This window comes from Peromyscus californicus, unplaced genomic scaffold (genome assembly GCF_007827085.1).
Source record: "Peromyscus californicus insignis strain IS unplaced genomic scaffold, ASM782708v3 Scaffold_13__1_contigs__length_99412109, whole genome shotgun sequence".
NCBI lineage: Eukaryota > Metazoa > Chordata > Mammalia > Rodentia > Cricetidae > Peromyscus > Peromyscus californicus.
The window spans coordinates 75,017,167-75,038,233 of NW_026294424.1; the positions used below are offsets into that span (position 1 = coordinate 75,017,167).

Sequence of the window (21,067 nt, forward strand, 5' to 3'; positions counted from 1 at the left end):
AATCCTCAGCCTTAACTTATGCTCGTTTCTTGCTAGCTCTTATAACTTAATTAACTTGTTTGTGTTCATCTACGTTTTGCCTCAGGTCTTTTTACTCTTTCTTTTCTTTTCTTTTCTTTTCTTTTCTTTTCTTTTCTTTTCTTTTCTTCTCTTCTCTTCTCTTCTCTTCTCTTCTCTCTCTCTCTCTCTCTCTCTCTCTCTCTCTCTCTCTCTCTCTCTCTCTTCCTTTTGTTCATTTATTTTTTTGTATATCTTACTTTTCTGCTGTCCCCATGTCTATCTGTCTGGTGGCTACCTGGCTTCTGCCTTTGGGCATGTCTCTCTTTTTCTCCCTCATTCTCTCCTTCTAATCTCTTGCAAGTCTAGATTTCTCCTCCTACCTATTTCCTCTTTTCCCACCACCCGCACCTGTCCCTCAACTGCCTAGCTATTGGCCATGAGCTTTTTATTAGACCAATCAGGTTCCATAGGCAGGCAAAGCAACACATCTTTTACATAATTAAACAAATGCAGCATAAACAAATGTAACACACCTTTACCCAGTTAAAATAATATTTCATGACAACAAAATATTTAAGTACAAGAACAAAGGAATAACTAACTAACTGTTCAAACAAATAAATGGTAGTAATTTAAGGTCTAATTGCTTCTATAATAGTATTTTCCAAGGGGAATTATTATGTGTATTTGAACAATAATAAACAGTCTTTTCTAGGTAGAAATGATGGACTAGTGATCAGTTTCCTACTGAAGTGCCCACCTCACTGCTCCTCAAATTAGTTTATATGGATTTAAGGTAAAGGAAATAGCCATATGCCTAGAGATTGATGTGTGGTGGTGATTTGTTTTTTGCTTAGAAACATGGCTACCAACCATCTTAGAAAAATGTAAAAATTTTAAAAAGTAAAAAACAGTAAGCAAGTCATAGTCACTGCCTCTACCACTCAAGTGAATAACTGTTAGTATTTTGACACATTTTCAGTAATTTTTGTTGTTTTGAGACAGGCTCTTTGTGTAACATCTCTGACTGTCCTGGAACTCACTCTATAGACCAGGCTGGCCCAGAACTCACAGAGATCCACCTGCCTCTGCCTTCTGAGTGCTGGGATTAAAGGTGTACAGCACTACCACCCAGTTACTTCAGTAACTTTTAAATAAAACATATAGCTAAAGCCTTTAGATTATTCTATTTGGTCTCTCCACTCTCCCGTATGGGACAACCCTTAACAAGAGTTCACGGGTTTTTACTTTCCACTTAAACAAATGTATATATGCATCCATGAAAATAATGAAGTATTTACCTAGTGTATATATGTGTGTATATGCATATAACACACATTGTTTCATTTATTAAGTACATATATACATTTAATAGATTATATTACGACTTTGCATAGCTTTTACACTGAACAACCACTACTTCTTCCTTCCTCCTCCTCCTCTTCCTCCTTCCCTTCCATCTTTCTTTATGGTGCTGGAATCTGAGCTCAATCTTATGGGTCATTGAACTCTATCACCAACCCTCAATATATTTTTAAATGATTCCCTTTGGCAAACATTTATCTACTCTATTTTCAACTTCCATATTATTTTATCAGATGAAGGACAATATTTTATTTATCATTTCATTGAGAATATGTGTAAAATCCTTTCATGATAACTTTCTGGTCTTCCGTCACTCTAACTTAGCATTGGTATAATCAGCAGCATATTCAATCCTTTGAATGCAAGTTAAAAGCACATAACAAAATGCTATTGGGTATTTACCGATGGAAGTGCTCTTTTTAATTATGCCTCAAATATTACAAAATGGCAAATTATTCAAGATATTATTCTTAACATCAAATAATTTGTTCAATATTTGTATTAATCTTTCTCATAACTAGTCGCTTTCACTTTGTCTTCCTGTCACTGGGAAGAATGGAAATGTAATTTCCCAGAGGCTTTACGAAGTGGGGGAGTACTAACTGCGGCTAAAATTAAGTGATTAATAATTTACTTTGTAGGTCATGAATCAACTTCCACAGATGCTAAGAACCACTTGCAACCCCAGAAGCATGAGCAGTAACAATGCTCTTTTTAAGGCTTCAGAACTCTCAAAGGTTGGCTGCCCAACCTAATTAAACTTCAGTCTTCTGATACCAAATTTATTTCTTCCTTGTACTGAATTTCCTCAGATCTTCTTGACAGGAAAATGTCACTTCGCCTGACAGCTGATAGACAGGTTATGTAGCACTGTAATTGGAGAGAAAAGGATAGCTTAAAGCTCCTGGGTTTAATGGCTATGTGTATGGGTTTTTCTTTTTTTTTCCCTCTAAGGTTTCAATGACAGACACAAAAGGCCTTAGCAAATAGGCCTGATGCCATTTTTTTGCCTGCTTCCTCCAGGGGTAATTATCTTACTCCATCAATAGGGCTGTCAGGAATTGGGCACGTAATTCAGCATTTAAATGAACAAGCAATGTAATATTTCCTGTCTCCCAGTGGAACGCTGTGCCACTTGCATTCTTCTCTGTCGCCGGCACACTCTTGATGTATGTCCTGTGCCCAGTCCTTGAATGGCTTCTCTCCCTGGTGTTTCCCTGCAGATGCTGGCTTCGACTTGACACCTACTTCATTTGGAGTTTTATAGGACCCGCGACCCTGATAATTATGGTGAGTACTCCGCATTAACTATGCACTTCCCAGGTCAAGAAATAAAACTTCCACTATTCATGTACTAACTATCTTAGATTTACATAGGTTAATTTGGGGAAAGCATGTACTTATATGACCCTACATAACTCAAGCAATTAGACACTCATTACAGTCTACTTTTAGATGGTAAGATAGTTCATCAAAACTGATGGAAAAGGAAAGTAAGCATTTGCAGGAGTAAATGGCTACTCAAGAATTCAGTCCAACATTGTCCATACAGATGTCTTCACAATTGAACAGTGATTACTTTGACAACAGCCTATTTCCCTTTTCCTTGGGATAGTTGGAATGGAAAACAGATAGGAATTAGAAAAGTAGGTGAACACCTGGCCATTTCTTTTATTTATTTATTTATTTATTTATTTATTTATTTATTTATTTATTTATTTATTTATTTATGTAAGCCCTCAAGACTTTAACATTAAAAAAAAAAGATTTTACTTGAAAGTGGCACAACTAAATTAGGCCTGTCTTCTGGAATCATGTCTCCTTTTACATTGTTATCTGAGTAACACCTTTATTTCCCACATCATTTGTCCTAATATAAATGAATCTTTTAGCATAGTATCATTGTTACCATTCCAAACCTAGGGCCCACAAGATGGCTCAGCAGCTAGAAGAGCTTGCAACTAAGCCTGAGTTTTATCCCTGGGACCGACAGGGTTGGTGGAAATAAAGCACTCTGCCAGTTATCCACTGACCTCTGTATATACAGCATCACATGCACCTCCCATATTCACCCAGACACAGAAAAAGAAATGTAATAATAATTTACAAAGCTACTGCTCATTTTTGGAAAGAAGTGGTAACCCCTTGGCTTTGAATAAAATATAGGGCTAAAATTTTATTTTCCTGAGCTAGACATATTTTGAAATAAAACAAAATACTTCAGACTTGAAAACAACAATATGGCATGATTACTACATAATATGTGTCTATGCACATGTGTAAATATGTCATGCGTATGTGTACACACATGTACAAACATGCACACACCGAGAGATAACGGAAAAGCCTGTTGTCTAAAATCAATCACATTGACTATTACTCAAATATTTGAGAGAGTAGGAGTCAGTCTGTAACCAAATAGCATTTCAGGAAGTAAAAGAAAGTCAAATGATGACCCTGGACAGCCTCATGTCAATACAGAAGAGGCTTTCCTATTAGTTGCATTCAGTTTAAATTAAGCTTTTAGCCACTCAATGATGTTTGTTTGTTTATTTGCTTTGTTTACAGTTTTCTCCCTTCATTTGATTTTACTTTTGAGACTAAGAGATCAATGATAAAGAACCATGAAGCTCTATTATAGTGAGATTGTCAGTGGAGCATTTAATTGAACTTTCGTGCTCTGCATCAGTCCCCAGTTGTATAGTGTAGAAACTAATCCCCTGGTTCAAGTGTAATTCAGCATATGGCTTTCTTTACAGCAGTGGTTCTCAATCTGTGGGTCACAATCCCTTTGGCAAACCTGTATCTCCAAAAATATTTACATTACAATTCATAAAAGTAGCACAATTACAGTTTTGAAGTAGCACTGAAAATAATTTTATGGTTGTGTTTCACAACATGGGAAATTGTATTAAAAGATTGTAGCATGAGGAAGGTCAAGAACCACTGATTTGTAGTGTTCATATAAGGCATATAGGTAATTTATTATCTTTTAAGTTATAGACATTTTTACATCTTTTGTGGCATAAAAATACCACAAGAGAGACTCTGCTTACAGTCTAGTCTATTGCAGCATCAGAATTTAACCAGCATTTTCTAATCCATTTTGCTTATGCATTCAAAATGTACTGAGGTTGGTATTTGTGTTTGTTACCAGGTGTAGCAGTGCAGATCAGAGGTAGGAGGATGACCAGAAGGGCAAGGTCAGCCTCGCCTATGTAGTGAGGTGTAGGTCAGCTGGGGCTTCATAATGAGACTGTTTCAATAAATAAATAAATATAATAAAAAAGTATTTTTACACTAATTATTTAGCATCTGTCAAAGCGCATCTCTTAAGCTGGCAGGCTGACCAACCCTGCAACTACCCAGGCCCAGAACTAGGTTTAAGTGTTGGCCCACCCCAACACCAACCCCATCTGTGATCTGCTGGAGCACAGGTGTGGGGGTGTGGTGGAGGTCCTCTGGATCCAGGGCTGCAGGATCTCCAGGACACAGGGCAGCAACAGCACATCCAGGAAGAGTCCCAGTGAAGGCCCAGTGTCTGTAGTGCATCAGAGATGAGGGACCTGGAACCCGACCAATGATTCTTTGCAGTGAACGCCTGAACAAAAGATGTATGGATAAAGGGGTTTACTGCATGACTCACTGTGTCACACTGCAGCCTCCATGAAGAGATTTTTCCCTTTTCTTCCTTTTTTGTCTTTCCTTTTTTAATCTTAAGTTTTATTTTGCTTTTTTTTTGTGGGGGGGGCTTCAGGGGCAGAGGGCAGATTGGAGGGGACAGGAGATAGGTGGGATCAGGATGCAAAATATGAAAGACACATAATAAATTATTTTAATAATGTTTAAAAAATATATCTCTAATAACTAAAATGAAAACTGTGTATAATTAATCAATCTAGAGACATGTTTACAGAATGTCAATATATTAGTTCTCTTAGACTAATTCCTAGATTTGGGGGATTTGGTTTTCTTAAGCATGCACTGGGCTTTGAGTTATTCCAGAATTTCAAAAGCATCCTTCCAAATTATCACTGATTTTGCATTTTGTATGTATTTGGTACAGCCACATTTTGTAATTCAATGGTATCACAATTCGCAAAGCTGGCTTCTTGCTTTTGCTAAAGCATTAGACAGTTACCTGTGATTCAATTCCTTTAAGAGTCTACTGAAAACTAATTTCCCAGAACAATTCATGTGTTACAGGGAATGGACTTGATTTTTTTTAATACTATGGTTATCTACATAGCATTACCTTTTGCATTTCAGCTGAATGTAATCTTCCTTGGGATTGCTTTATACAAAATGTTTCATCATACTGCCATACTGAAACCTGAATCAGGCTGTCTTGATAATATCAAGTAAGTGATTCTTAGTTTTATTTTTATATACTGTACTTTAAAATTGTTTCTAGTTTATACCGTAAAAAATGATACAACAAAGTAGTATCAAGTTCAATGTATTGATTTTGTTGAGTAAGGTTATTTATTGGATAAGGTAACTTGATCATCTTACAATCAATGTAATGAGACCCTTTCTCTAAACCTACCTTTCCTTGTAAGCTGTATTTTATAAATATGTTTTTAATGTCTACATTCACTATATCTTTTGAAGAAGTGCAGCATTTCTAAATGAGAACAGAAACTACTTTCTAGTGCAGTAACTGTAAGAAATCTCTCACACTGTACTCAATCCCTCAGAGCAATGGTGTTTGCAAAGGCCCCAGTAGTGACGGTACCTGCAGTGATAGTTCCTACAGTGATGTTTCCTGCAGTGATGGTACCTGCAGTGATAGTGTCTGCAGTGATTAGACCTACAGCAATGGTACCTGCAGCAATGCCTTCTGCCATGATGGTACCTGCAGTGATGGATCCTGCAGTAGTGCTGGTTTCTACAGTGATGATACCTACAGAAATGGTATCTGCAGTGATGGTACCTGCATCAGTGGCTTCTGCAATGATGGTATCTGCAGTGATGGTGCCTGCAGGGATGGTGCATGCAGTGATAATTTCTGCAGTGATTATGCCTACTGCAGTGGTGTCTGCAGTGATGGTACCTGCAGTGATGGTACCTGCAGCGATGGCTTCTGCCATGATGGTACCTGAAATTGCATTTGTCAATGGATGAGAACTGGTAGTCCTTGCAGGTACCAAAAAGGGAATTTCACATGACTGGAAAACAACCATGAAATACTGAGTCTGAGGAGTCTGAGTATTCATGTCGAAGTCTTTTGTAGCTGTCCTGTTCTCCTTCTGATGAGGGAGGTGAGGTGCACTTTCTCTACTGTTCAGAAGCACAAGTTGAGAATGTTTTATCCAAAATGCCCAGGTTCAAAACATTATAGAATTTTAAGTAGTTCAGATTTGAGAATGTTTGTATACATTTCATGTACAGTTTGGTGGTTGAGAATTCCTACTCTGAAAATAAAAGCCAGAAGCCGTCTAAATCCGAAGATCAAAAATCTGAAACTTTTTGATCATTATGTTTGGATGTCAAAACATTGTATTTGGACTTTCCCTCTCAGTGATTCTGAGTCTTTATTTTGAAATATAAGTTCTACCTTACCTACCTTTAAAACATTTACACCTTCTCCTAGAAGGTAAATCTACCCAGAACATTTTCCACTCAATTATCCTTTCACTTTCAAATTCTGTCCTTTATTACAAATTTTGTATGTTTTTATCCTCAGACAAGTATAAAATGCAGAAGAAATATGACATATTCGTATTTCATGTTAACCTACAATGAAAATACATATAAAAGCTAAATTACATTTTCTGAAGTCTCTGAATTCCTTGTTACAAGCAAAATTGTATTTTAATTTACTTATTGGTCTTGATATTTGAAAAATATATTAATATCGAGAAGCACATTAGTCTCATACACACACACATACATATATACATGCATACACACACACACACACACACACACACACACACACACTCATGCTAAATTGCATTTTCATGTGATTTCTGATGTTGTGTATTGACTTAGATGAATAATTCTATGAAGATGAATGCACATTCAGGACATTTAAGGGACATCTGAGATTTCCCTGTCCTCCTTGAACTATGTCAGACAAGTCATGTCACTCACTTCTTAGGTTTCTGTATTGGTGCCTGACAGTTACTGCCACAAGTGTTTCAGAATACCACAGTATACTAAGATGTTGGTGACAAAGATTATTGACATTAAGCAGTTCACTTTGGTGAATGAATAACTCTCCTAAGTTACTTTAAAAGAATAGCTAAGAAGTTAGGAAAGTAAAACATTTTAGAAGTAGCTAGAAATTATCCACACTAAAGTACTGTCTCGTATTCTTAATTTTACTTTCTTGTTACAGTAATGATTATGTTACTGAATTATGTGTGATTCCGTTGTCATTCTAAAATGTACTGTGCATTCCATACTGTTCCTGATGACAGTGAGTTTTGATATGTTAAGTAGCCACATAAAACACATTTTTCTAAGCCAGGCGGTGGTGGCGCACGCCTTTAATCCCAGCACTCGGGAGGCAGAGCCAGGCAGATCTCTGTGAGTTCGAGGCCAGCCGGGCTACCAAGTGAGTTCCAGGAAAGGCGCAAAGCTACACAGAGAAACCCTGTCTCGAAAAACAAAAAAACAAAAAAACAAAAAAACAAAAAAACAAAAAAAACCACATTTTTCTTACAGCATACTTTACTCAAGTCATTATAAGATATGTTTCCATACCTTTTGTTCTGTGCAGTAAATTTATCTAGGTAATTTTAAAGTACCATTTGGCAGATTAAAAAAACAAAAACAAAAATGAAAACAAAACAAAAAAAAAACTTTTGTCTTTATTTCAACATCTACCAGGGTAAAACTTTAAAAAATTTGCAGTCATTGTCGTATCTCCAAGTAATTTTAAAGTAGTTTTATAAACTCTTTGGGCAATCTAGCATTTCTTTAAAGCTATTTCTTGTTCTTAGTACTGACTGTCACATATTGTAAAATATATTTTTCGATAACAAGTACTGTTTAGAACAGTGGAACACCCCAAAACTAATGAGTATATTTAATGACATTGATCACATTACATTTTATAATACAAAGCAAAATGAAGTCATTAGTAAGAATACTTTGATTTGCATTCCATCAAAACGGCTTAGAGCTTTTGGAGAGTACTTAACTTTGCTGAGTCATGATTCCTGCCTTACAACTGTATAATGGATGCAGCATAACCAACCCTCCAATGTGCCTAGGAATGCAACGCCTTTGATGATGCTTTCAAAAAACTCCGTAAGGGAAGACTGGTTGTTAAAATTATGTGTCACGTGACTTTAAAACAGAGCTGTGACTGTGGCTATGCTGACAGAAAAGAACCAGCAGTAGTTTTAAGAATGTAAGAAAGGAAATAGGGGAAGTCATTGTCGTAGTGTCATATGACCTGAGGAACTGCCGGAGCCACATCCACAGCATTGATGGAACAGTTCACTGCCTTACAGTTCAGAAAGAGCATTCTTCTGCTGCACCAAAAGAATCCAGGAAGGCTAAGCTTTGCACACTGTGACAAAATGGAGGAAGTTACCTTGGCGTAATGTCATATGCTGATGGAAACAAAGTAGACTACTAAAATGAGGGATTTCTAATCACACTCCTCTACACAGAAAGATGATCTTTTGAAGATCAAGAGAGTATGTGGGAGAAAGATAAATCCATCTCCAGAAAAGAAACTCTTTATTACTTTATGAAGTCTGGGGGAAATTTCATTTTATTTGAATTGCATTGTATTAGGTAAGTAGTTGTAAAGAATTGACAGGTTGGAAATAGAAGTGTGGAGAACGTTCTCTTTCAAACACTGAACACAAGACATTTTGTGTGGCTGCTGCAAAACCGAAAGTATTATTGGAAACTGGAAGATTTGTTTTATGACAAAATAAACAGTCCATCAAGAAAAAAAAAAAATCTCAAGCACGCCTGCACTTAAATCATATCGTAGTTTCAAAATACATTAAAGTTTTTAATAATAAAACATTTATTACTCATTTTCAATTGTTCCTTATGTTGTTTTAGTTGTTTCATCATTCATCATAACAACCACACCATACAGATAATTTTATCTCTATTCCTCTATGAATAAATGAAATCCCAGAAGCAATTTCCAGACTATTATAGCCAAGAGATTTTAACTACGATGGCTTTGTTTCTAAACTCTTTCTAATGTACTTGTTCCTTCTTACTAAGGTTTGTTTCTTGTATGTTAAATCTTTTTTCTTATTTAGTTTAGTAAATCTAATCTTTTAGTTAGAATATTCCAGTTTTTAATTTTTATTTTTTTAATTATTTTATTAAGAGATTTTTCTATTCATTTTACATACCAACCACGGATTCCCCTGTCCTCCCTCCTCCCACCTCCCAGCCTTCCCCCCAACCCACCCCCCATTCCCACCTCCTCCAAGGCAAGGTCTCCCGTGGGGAGTCAGCAGAGCCTGGTACTTTCAGTTGAGGCAGGTCCAAGGCCCTCCCTCTTGCACCAAGGCTGTGCAGAGTGTCTCATCATAGGCAATAGGCTCCAAAAAGCCAGCTCGTGTACTAGGGACAGGTCCCAATCCCACTGCCTGGGGGCCCCCTATACAGTTCAAGCTCAACAACTGTCTCGTTTATCCAGAGGGCCCAGTCCAGTCCCATAATTATTGATGTGGTGGTTTCATTCTGTTAGTTTCTTATCATTGTAGTTTGTGTATTGTCCCCCTGTTCCTCCTTTATTCCTTCCTTTGATAAATAACACTATTTTGTGTCGCATTTTATTTTTCACTTTGGCTTTTTAGCTAATCACTATAGTTTTTAATCATTTGTTCAAAAAATTAAAACAGAAACCACTAAATTAATACAGTGTATGTGTAATATAAATGATGTTTCGCCTATGTTCACTTCACACACTTGTACACACACACACACAGTCATGTTTTTGGTTGAATATGTGTTTTCTCCTCATTCTATTTCACGGGCACCATTTCCTTTAGTCACTCTCATTGTTTGAAGACTCTCAGTGATGGTTCTATTAACTTGTTTCTTCTTTTACCATATTGTTTTTGCCTCCTTCTGCCACCAGCTGGAGAGGGGGGGGGGGGAGAGAGAGAGAGAGAGAGAGAGAGAGAGAGAGAGAGAGAGAGAGAGATAGATCTTGAAAGTGTTAGTTCAGTCATGTAATGTAACTGTAGGGATAAAACTCTTCAAAGGGTCCCATTATTTTTAACTTAAGTTCAAACTCCTAGTCCAAGCCAGTTAGGCCCTGGTAATCTTGCCCATCTCCTCCGTCTCCTTTCCTTCTTCGTCATGAGCCCATCAGTCCACTTTAGGCATGTGCTCTTTTCCCTCAAGTCTTGCCTCTGCCCACTTCCTTTTCCTTCACTACGCCTGGCTGACTCCTATTATTACATTTACTGTAAATATTATTTTCTTGTTTTAAAAATACATTGTATTATTTTTCAATTTCAAAGTCACCCCGGGGTCTTCATAACAAGCCCCTTTAGTATTAGTAAAGAACACTTATTTGTCTAGCTCATGGTGTACTATGAAAAAAAAAAAAAACAACAGCACAAGATAATGTAGTTAGCCTAATAACAGAGAAAATGAAGGATGATAATTCTCAGGCTTCCATGGAAAGAAATTAAATTAAACAGTACACATCTACTTGCTGATTGCTTTTCATTTGTCTCTTCATCAAAATAAGTAATTACAAGAAAGATGTAATTCTAGTCATTTGAGTTTTCTGCTTGATTTTCTCACTTACTGTAGTTGGAACTCACTGTAATCATAGCAAAAGTCCAATACAATTAAAAGTAATTTAGTTTATACATAGGCTATTGTTGAATTTTTGCCAGTCACAATTAACTTACAGTATGGCTGATGAACACAAAATTTTAATTTGGGAAGAGTGTGGAACACCCAACATTTACCTTCAAAATAAAAACTGACAGCTTCTCTAATCACCCATGTTCTATTATTTCAAAAAAAATTAAAATGGTTTCTTAGCTAGTAACATCACAAATTATTTTGAAGAATAAAAATAAATAATGAAAGTTTGGGGTCCATTTGGACAAAATAAAGCAATTAGCCTTTCTGTGCATTTACTATGCCTATGGCTTCCCTTTCATCTACGCACAGGTTTCTGTTCACAGGCTTCTGCCTTTGCCCATTCATGATTTCCTTCAGTCATCCAACTGAGTGCTGAGGGGATCTTTCCTTTCTTCATTTCTAGTTGTCAATGTGGGTGTTGATAAACTGTAGTAACTATTTAACTGTCAGTCCTATTTGGATGCGAGTATGTGTTCAGTTCTGGCAGGGCTGGCTAGATGTCTTTAGCAAGTTATACCAAGAGTTTGCAATCAGTTTTTCTCTGATTAGAAAGTAAGTATATCTATTGGATAGTTTTGCATAATTAATGATAATCATATGTGCAAAAACCCACATCGTATATTTGGTGCACATTGCAGAATATTATCATTTAAAATAATTGGAGTTGAGGTCTCACCTAGGTTAGATGCGGACTGCTTGACTCCAGGGATTCTTGTGACTTGGTCTCCTGAGATGCTCCACCTGTAGACTCCCACTGCCGTGACTGTCATACTTCGATTATTTAGTTTAATCCACACTGTGTGGAAATAATTCTTCTGCCTCTGAGTCTTTGTATTTTCAACAGTGAAGTTGTGCTCAGTTTCTTTCAAAATCACATTAGAATTTGTATGACTTTATTTACCATATGGTGTCATTAAAATTATGCATCATATGATCCTCTTTTTTTTAAAAGACAAACTTAGCCTTTTATGAAAAAAAAGGCTCCAGGGTAAAATGCTCATTTGGTTAATAAATAGCAAGTTCTGTAGTTCTAGAGGGAAAAGAATATATCCTCAGCGAGCTGAAACACCTGCTATATATAAAGGACCCCAAGAAAACTTCTGAAAGCTTCAGGGGCAAAGAGAAAAAGGCTAACAATACCTGAAATAACTGCACTTTTGAAAAAGGTAAATTTTATTAAACTTTATTTGAGTACTATATTTCTAAATGTTGATAGGAACAATTAAGTCAGAATTATATTCAGCTTGATCAGTAGTCTATTAATACTTCATGGAGTGAAGAGAGATTGGATTCTATAAAAGGGAAGGGTAATTGCCCTAAGCTTGAGAAATAAAACAATATCACAGGAAGATTTTAATGCTCATATTTTCCTTCATATTAATATATCAAGATATATATATATATAGCCTTTACATAAATATATAGCCTACTTTTCAAAATTATCTCATTTTTTATACTACAGTCACTGCAATAATATGAAGAGTCTCAACTTTATGAGCACATAAATCTGGTACAGAGTCACAGTTAATAAAAGTATTCATAAACTTCAAAGTTTTCTCAAGGAAAATATTTGGGGACATTCTTCATTTTCTTTTCTCTTCTTATTTTGAGGCAGGGTATCACTATGTATCCCTGGCTGGCCTCAACCTCTGTGTAGACCAGACTGGCCTCAAACTCAATAAAGATCTACTTGTCTCTGTCTCCACTACTGAGATTGAAAGCAGGTGCCACTATACTTGGCATCATTAATATTGATATTATATATTTGTTACTGATAAAAATAGATAGATAATGAATGAATAAATAAATAAATAGGCAGTGATTTGGGGTGTTAAGAGGGAGGCTCAAAATAGTGCCTGTAAGCTTAGACATAGCTTATATCTCCATATAATTTTTTCATAGCTCCTGTCACCATCAAAATTATTAAATTATATGAAATTTTAAAAGACTTAATTTTGAATCCTTAGAAATATTGTTTCAAAAGGGTTACATCTTATAAAAGATTACCATAAGTAAAGATATGTTGTCTTCCTTCCTTTTCTATTGCTGTAATATAAAACACCATTGCCAAGGTAAACTATAAAAAAATATTAAATTTAGAGCATACAGCTTCAGAGGGTTAGAATCCATGATGATGGAGCAAAGGAATCCCTGAGAACTTACATCTTAATCCACAGACAGGAGGCAGAGAGAGATGGAGAGCCCAGGCATGACCAGATTATTTTGAATCATCAAAGCCCACCCCAAGTGATCTCTTCCAAAATGACCTCATCACCTTACCCTTCCCAAACAGTTCCACCAATGAAGGCTCAAGTATTAAAAGATATGAGCCTATGAGAGACATTCTTATGCAAACACCACATATGTTCTTACCTTTTTAAACAAATATTTCTCTAATACATATACTTAGTGCATTCATGCTTAGAATTAGAAATAGGAATAGTTTTACATTATTCATTATATGAAAAAACACTCTTTAAGATAATTCTATATATGCATATGGTTTGTTAATTTTTTTCCAGTTGTCCTCTATTTTTGTGATATGTATAACATGTCATGCCATTATCATAAATAACTGAAGTGACGAATTAAATAGACCAAACAGCACCAGACCTCTGTGGATTGTTTGACAGCCAGACTCAGTGTAAGCTGTTTATGACATTCCTTAAGCATTACCTAGTCATTCATGGATTACCTCGATGCCCCCATTTAAAGCTGAAAATCAGTCAGATTTTCACAGATTCATACATGCTTGCATGAAGGCAGTGATATTGACATCTCTTCACATCCTGCATTTTTTTTCAGCTATAATTTCAAGTGCTCTGAAGTATTAAAAGGATGGTCTCTTTTTGGAGGCATTTTGTTTAAAATGTATTAAAATTCCCATATCTTCCCAAGAACTGTGTTTTATGAATAAATGCGTTCAGCCCACTCCATATGCTGGAAGCTGACATTTGAGAAAACCAGTTTAAAGGATGATAGTTGTAGGCACACTATTATGCACTGTACCTTGAGATTAAATTATTTTTTCATTCTTTCCTCCAAATAATTAGGTTTATATCAGATATGGGAGCAGCAATGGTTTTCTAAGGATGCATGAGAAATCCTGAAAAACTTCCTAAGGGGGAAATGTCTTCTTAATAATGAAAATGTAAAAATTAGCATCTCCTTTGTTCTTTACATAGGCCTTGGATCAGATTGCTTTTATATTTCAAAGGAAGTGTGCCATCAGCTTCATAGGCTGAATCTAAATTAGCTACTCATAGAACTGTGATTTTCACCCAAAAGTGTAAAGTGAATGTCTTTAAAAAGTGAAAAAAATGCCTGAAAATAATTGCAATTAAACACCATTTGTGCTCCATGTACCTTAATCATGTACCTTGCATGCCTTAACATATGAATGATCTATGTTCTTAATTGCACATTAGTTTATTTAACACACATGTGTGTGCACAAAGGGTTGAACCCAGACACTTGTACATGCAGAATACAGATGGAGCTCTAATCCCAATCCTCCGGGGAGCTAAAATTTTAATTTTAAAGTAGAGTTTGCAGACTCTGTAGATAATATAGAAAGTTTAAGAGAAAGGGGTGAGACTCTAAGGTTTTTAAATTGGATACTAAGTAAGTGGGTTGTTACTGTTGACATGCTGACAACTGGAGATAACATATTTTGATGTTTGAAAATATTTTTCCCCAAGTAACTTATAAGACATTCCAGTTGCTAATGTTTCATTGGCCATTGGAGTGGTGAGAGCTGGATTTTCACTTTTGGATCCATAGTGCATAAATTTACGTATATATGACTCGTTTTCATATTATGGGTCCATTGATTGGCAAATTAATGAACACAGTTGGCTTCTCAAATTTATATAAGCTTCTCTATATTTGAAGTGAATACCTCCACCAAGCAAAAATAACATGCAGACATAAAGAATTTGTTTTTTCTTATTTTTCTATTTTTTTTCAGAGAGGTTTACAATAGCAATGTTGCTTTGTCTTCAAATCATATTTTTATCTGTGCTTGGAAAGTACTGACTGTACATGTCAATAGCGACCTAAAATTAAATGCTATTTATGAAACTACTCTATTGTAATTAAAATGTGCAGACAGTACAGTGGGGTGGCAGGCATCTTGAGCTTCTCAGTCCACACTTGGCAATTTAGTAATCTACTTTTCTCTTGGCTAAAATCTCAATGGCTATTGAGTTATTTGACTACATAGTTATGTGTTTTTTAAAGAATTATCATCAAAGTCTCTGGCACTTCTTATTTTGTTCATGTGCTATTAAAGTAGGCCTTCTAGAACACTCTTCATATCTGTTCATGGAAGCTGGTATTTTAAACCAGTTATTTTGAAATGCTAGCCCAAAGTCTTTTCTGTAAGAGATTGATCCAAGTTTAAAACTAAGCCATTTAATTATGATATTAGAAAAATAAAGAAGGAGCATAAAAAGAAACCATTTATTGGCAAAATTACTTATATTATTAGGTGTGTTAACTTATTGTGTATACCAAAATATAATTTGAAAACTGGTATGTTTTCTTTGTAAAAGTGATTGACATTGCATTCTTTCAATTTTTAATTGTCTTATGATTATTTATTTATTTATTTGGTTGGTTTGTTTTTACTTTCAGACTTCATTGCTTATTATTTGATTAGTGGTAGAAAAGTCTATAAAATATTGCTCATTCTACCAGTATATGCTGCAAAAATAATCTCTTTAGTATTAATCAAAACCTTACATAGCTAAATTATTAAGATCATTTTTTTCTACTGGATTCCTTTTATAATAATGAGATGATTGGCTTAATAAATAACTTCCTGTAATTTTTCTTTATCCTGTGAGTGTACATATATCTATGCTATTATATTAAAGTATCAACTTTTTCCTCTATTGTATATTTTTTTACAAATTTCAAAAAACCAGGAACGAAAACCATTTCCTCCATTTCATTTTATTTTCTATAGTATATTATATTTATATATACTCTTAAGAGTTTTATAATTCACATCTTATCTTTATTCTCTTTGGAAGTCTCACTGTGATCCCATTTTCCAAAAACACTCTACTGAATATCTCCTTTTCCTGACAAATTCCATTGCTACCCTACTGCATGGAACCACTGCCCTGTGCTTTTTTGTGGTGCCGTGGCCATAATTCATGCCCCTTTACCTTTACCACCTTATTGCTGTAACTTGCTCATTATCTATAATAATTAGAATGTCCATTTTCATCATCTCTTGCAAAAGTGTCTTAATTATATAAGGACTTGATTTAGATTACAGATTTTTTAAATAATTGTTAAGAGTGTATTATTCTTTTAATTATAGTTGCATTACATGCACAGTTATTTAGTCAGGAGAAACAGTGTATTTAAAATTTTAACTCAGGTCAGCCATGTCCCTGTGCACCTCTTTATTTGTTTGATCTTCCAGCATATGATGAATTATGAATTTAAATATTCAAGATGAACCTTCAGTATCCTGACTAACTGATAAAACCTCTACATTTTATTCTTTCAGCCCTAACATATCCAAGTCAGCTTACTGATGATGGAGATAAATAAACTGAGGCTTACAAAACTTCAGTACTTTTTTTTTTTTTAATTGTCAAATACATTTCTTGAGAGCTTGTTTGGAGGTTCTAGCAGGGGAGCGCAGCTACTTGTATACCCTTGACCCAAGACAGGTCCTCTTCTATTCGGGAAGGTCGTCCTCTTCGACCGAGCGCGCAGCTTCGGGGGGGACGCACATGGAGCGGTGAGGGAGGAAGGGGACACCTGCCTAGCCAGCCAGATCAGCCGAATCAACCCTGGCGATCAATGGGGTAACAGATGTCGCAGCCCGATAGCCCTCACATCCTCAAATACATTTCTTTAGCATACAAACTGTCAGAACACTTCTATCAATCAAGTTTAGCTTTCTCATATCATCCAGAGAAGCGTGGGATTGCGTTTGTGCATTCATAGAACATTTTCATATACCTCTATAACAATTTAGAGTATGCAAAGTTTAACATGTATAAACTGCGCTTATAAAGAAAACAATACTTGTCCAAAATTAGGTAAACTTGTCAACTTCCTGCTTATGGCCATGTCTCCAAGAGTTCCATTTATAGGAATCATTACTAAATAAAGGTATATTTTAAATTGTTGGTTATACTTTCCTTATATTTGTTATTACAATCAATGTCTGATTGTTTATAGAAATATGATGAATTTTTCTGTTTCTGGTCTGTGAAAATGAAAATGATAATACCTTATGATTCAGGGGAGATCATAACAGAAATTCAACCTCTGAATCACATTCAGGACATTGAAAATTATTAACTTCATTGTTCATTTTCATTATTTGAAAGTTTTCTACATCATCTGAGTTGAATAAAAATCCAGAGAGTGTGTAACACCTTATGGTAATTCATCTTTTTATATTCCAATGACCCTATATAATCAGCCCTGGAGTCTCCAGTTTTCAGGAATTTATGAATTCTAAGATTCAGACTAAAGCTAAAACCAAGCAGACCTCCAGCAGTGACAAAGATGGCACTACCAATCAAAACGCAGCATGACATAGCCCAGTTCCCATGGCTATATCTACAGAACATTCCCACAACTAAGGCTCAGGGCACGTTGTAGAAAAGGGAGAGACTGATTGTAAGAACAAGAGGATCAGTGTAAATGAAACCGTGTCTCCTAGTAATGTCAGAAGCTGTGCCCATATAGCCTTACCGACATGACTGTCCAGATGTGAGCTGAACAAAGACAGCATCAATGGACATGCCACAGTGACAGGGTAAAACTACTAGGCCTCAACCGCAAGTGAATAACTATGGGCAACTAAGAAAAGCTACGAGCAGAAGAGACACACATGTAACATTATAACAACTCAACAGGCTACACACACACACACACATTTGCAATGACAATTAGTGTAAAAAAAAACAAACCATGAGTTTGAAGGAGAGCAGGGAGAGGTCAATAGGAGGATTTAAAGGGAGGAAAAGGAAGAGAGAAATGTTATAATAATATTATAATCTCAAAAATAAAGAAGGAAGCACTATAAACTTTATTTATAAATACCAATGATAACAAGTAACTGGTATTTTACGGTTCTTGAACTATGTCTGACTAAAGAAACATTTTTAATGCAGTATATGATAAAACGTTTAGAAATATAATTTTGTCTTTATATAGATACATTGTAATTTATTTGAGCTTTCTAGGTCAAGGATTCAATTCTTTTTAAGCCATAAATATAAAAAAGAGATGAGTCCAAGTCTGTAGCACACCTGTTAAAAATTTTCAAGAACATTTTCCATGTGGTTTTATGTCTTTCCTTCCTTTGTGCTGATTCCATTTACTGAACCATCACAGCAGCCCAGTAGACTTGTGAACACTGAGGCACAATGGATTTTATGAACTAATTGCCAGGGAATTCTGGGTTTCTCTTTCGACATTCATTAGCAAGTTGAACATAACAATATTTCAATTTAGAATATGAAAATCCATGACATTTACTAAGTCTAAACTTAGTGTCTAAAAGAAAATGAAATTTTAGGTAGTTTCCCTTTTTACATGTAAATACTTTTAAAAAATCACCTCAGAAATAGTCAATGATTATTGTATCCTTCTTTGATTTCTGTTGAATTTCCGGAAAAGAATTAAAGGAGAGCCAGTAAAGCATTTTGTGTGTGTGTGTGTGTGTGTGTGTGTGTGTGTGTGTGTGTGTGTGTGTGTGTTTTCTCTCCACCCTCTTTTTAGAGTCCACAGGGTCACAACATAAGGACATAAAATATGTGTAATAGCAAATATTATATAGTACTTTCATATTTAATTTTGTGTCTTTCCAAGTGTTTAGCTATTCACATGCTCAAAAGTTCTGGGCTCTTACATTCAGCACACACAGCAGCCCCATGAGGAAAGGTATATAGTCAGGTGTATTTGGAGATAAAGTGCTGTTACCTGTTGGGAATTTCTGTTATTAACCCCAAGTTGTAGTTGATAATGCACTTAGAAGGCGTTGAGACTCAGCAGGCTGATTTAGAAGTCCTTGCTTTCAGCTTTTCACATGTCAACAATATGAGAATAGCATCAAGGAATAAGTGATCTTATTCATTTCCACTCGGAGAACCCCAAATTTCATACTCTATTTTCTTGTCACCTACCAAGTGAGTGGTTCATACATTTGACAGGTGAAAATACTAACTGCTACTAAGAAAGAAGTGCCCATAGATCATTTAATTTTTCATTGTTTATTCTCCATATTGGAATTCACAGGTCCTTACATATATATAATTTTGATCAGGTGATAATAAGTTATAAAACTTTACATAACAGTCAACTACAGAAATATTATGGTCAAATTTTTAAGTCATTGATTTGGCATTTATTGATTCTGATTTATTTAGTTCTTCTTAATTGCAAATTGAAGATTCCATTTTGGTATTTTGCTTCTAATTCTTGAATTTTGTTGCAGCCACAGAGAGCCATAGGAATAAATTTTTTTATATTATATTTTAAATTATTTGTTTTATTGATGCAGTTCATTTTTTTCTCTTCTTGGTAAGGAATACAGCTTTGACAGTAATAATTCAACAACAATAAAAATCTATACTTAAAATATAATTTTGTTAATACTATTGTTATTGATATTAATATTATACACTCTTAATACTTTCTAAGAATTTTTAATGTAAGTTTAATCCTTAGTGATTTAAAGGTAAAAATATAAAAGAACCATCATCTTTATTTTACTCAGACTTCTGAATTAACTCTAAATCTTTCCCTATTAACCTTCCTATATTAGTACACAAAGTGATAATAGAGTCTGGTAGCACAAATTCAGGTGGGGCTGTCCCATTGACATAAAATACATTTGAAAAAGAAATACAGAGAAGCTAGGGATTCAGTCCTAGCTAATCAGCTGATTAAACATTTTCCATGGTACTGTGGTATAAATATTAAAATACAAATAGTTTCCTCACCCATTTTTTTATCACAGTCACTCAAAAAAAATTGAAGGAAAGGAGAGTTTTTATTTCTTTGCTGAAGTTAGTCTTTTTTCGTTAGTCAGGAGAGCAATAATTGTATTTTAAAACTGGAAATGTCAGGATGGCAACAACCCTTTGGCTCCTTGAAGCAAACATGTCATTTAACAATCCCAAAAGCCATCCAGAGGAGTGGTACATTCCTAAGTGTACTGACCTCCAAGTGGACGGGATTGGAGTTGGGCCGAGTCCTTCCTATTCCATTATTTACTGTGACTTATCAGTGATCAGATCTTTGGATGTGAGGACTAAACCCTCAAACATATTTCTCCTAACTCCATCTCTCTTCACACTTACCCTTACCCAGCATAAAACTTAAGTAGTACTGTCTAAAGATATGTAGGAAACTATAATAGAAGGGGATATTTTTAACTCTTTAAGTAATTTATTACCTTTACAGCTTTAGTTTCCAAGTAGAATTTCTCTCAAAAGCATATGTCCAAAATAATTATCTGCATAGTTCAATAACTTCTAAAGAAAGAGAAAGAATATCTTGGAATTAACTAGATTTACTCATGTCTCTGTCTATACATCATCTATCTATACTGATACTGTGACTTACTTAGTACATAATTTGGTTAGGTTATAAGTTAATGCTTTGATTAAGGAACCTAACTTGAAAATTCACATTGAGCTAAGTGTTTATAAAGTTATAATTTAATAGCTTTTTATATGGCATGTGTTTTTTTTCAAATATATATGTAGTTGTTGTCAAGTGACAGAGGCAAGTAAATATTCTCAATATCACTTTTGGGTAAATTTTACAGTACTATTAAAATAAAATTTTAAGTATCATGGAGAATAAAATAAAAAAAAAAACTTTCCCAAAG

At 35.0% G+C, this 21,067-nt stretch overlaps 1 protein-coding gene across 36 annotated transcripts in view; it reads left to right on the forward strand.

Moving 5' to 3' along the window:
- Adgrl3 (adhesion G protein-coupled receptor L3) overlaps positions 1-21,067 on the forward strand; it is a 754,357-nt gene that overhangs the window by 658,876 nt on the left and 74,414 nt on the right. For all 36 annotated transcript variants that reach the window (XM_052735282.1, XM_052735248.1, XM_052735252.1 and 33 more), the window contains 2 exons: positions 2,589-2,655; positions 5,635-5,726. In XM_052735282.1, the coding sequence (XP_052591242.1) occupies positions 2,589-2,655; positions 5,635-5,726 (159 nt within the window). The remainder of the gene's footprint in view (positions 1-2,588; positions 2,656-5,634; positions 5,727-21,067) is intronic.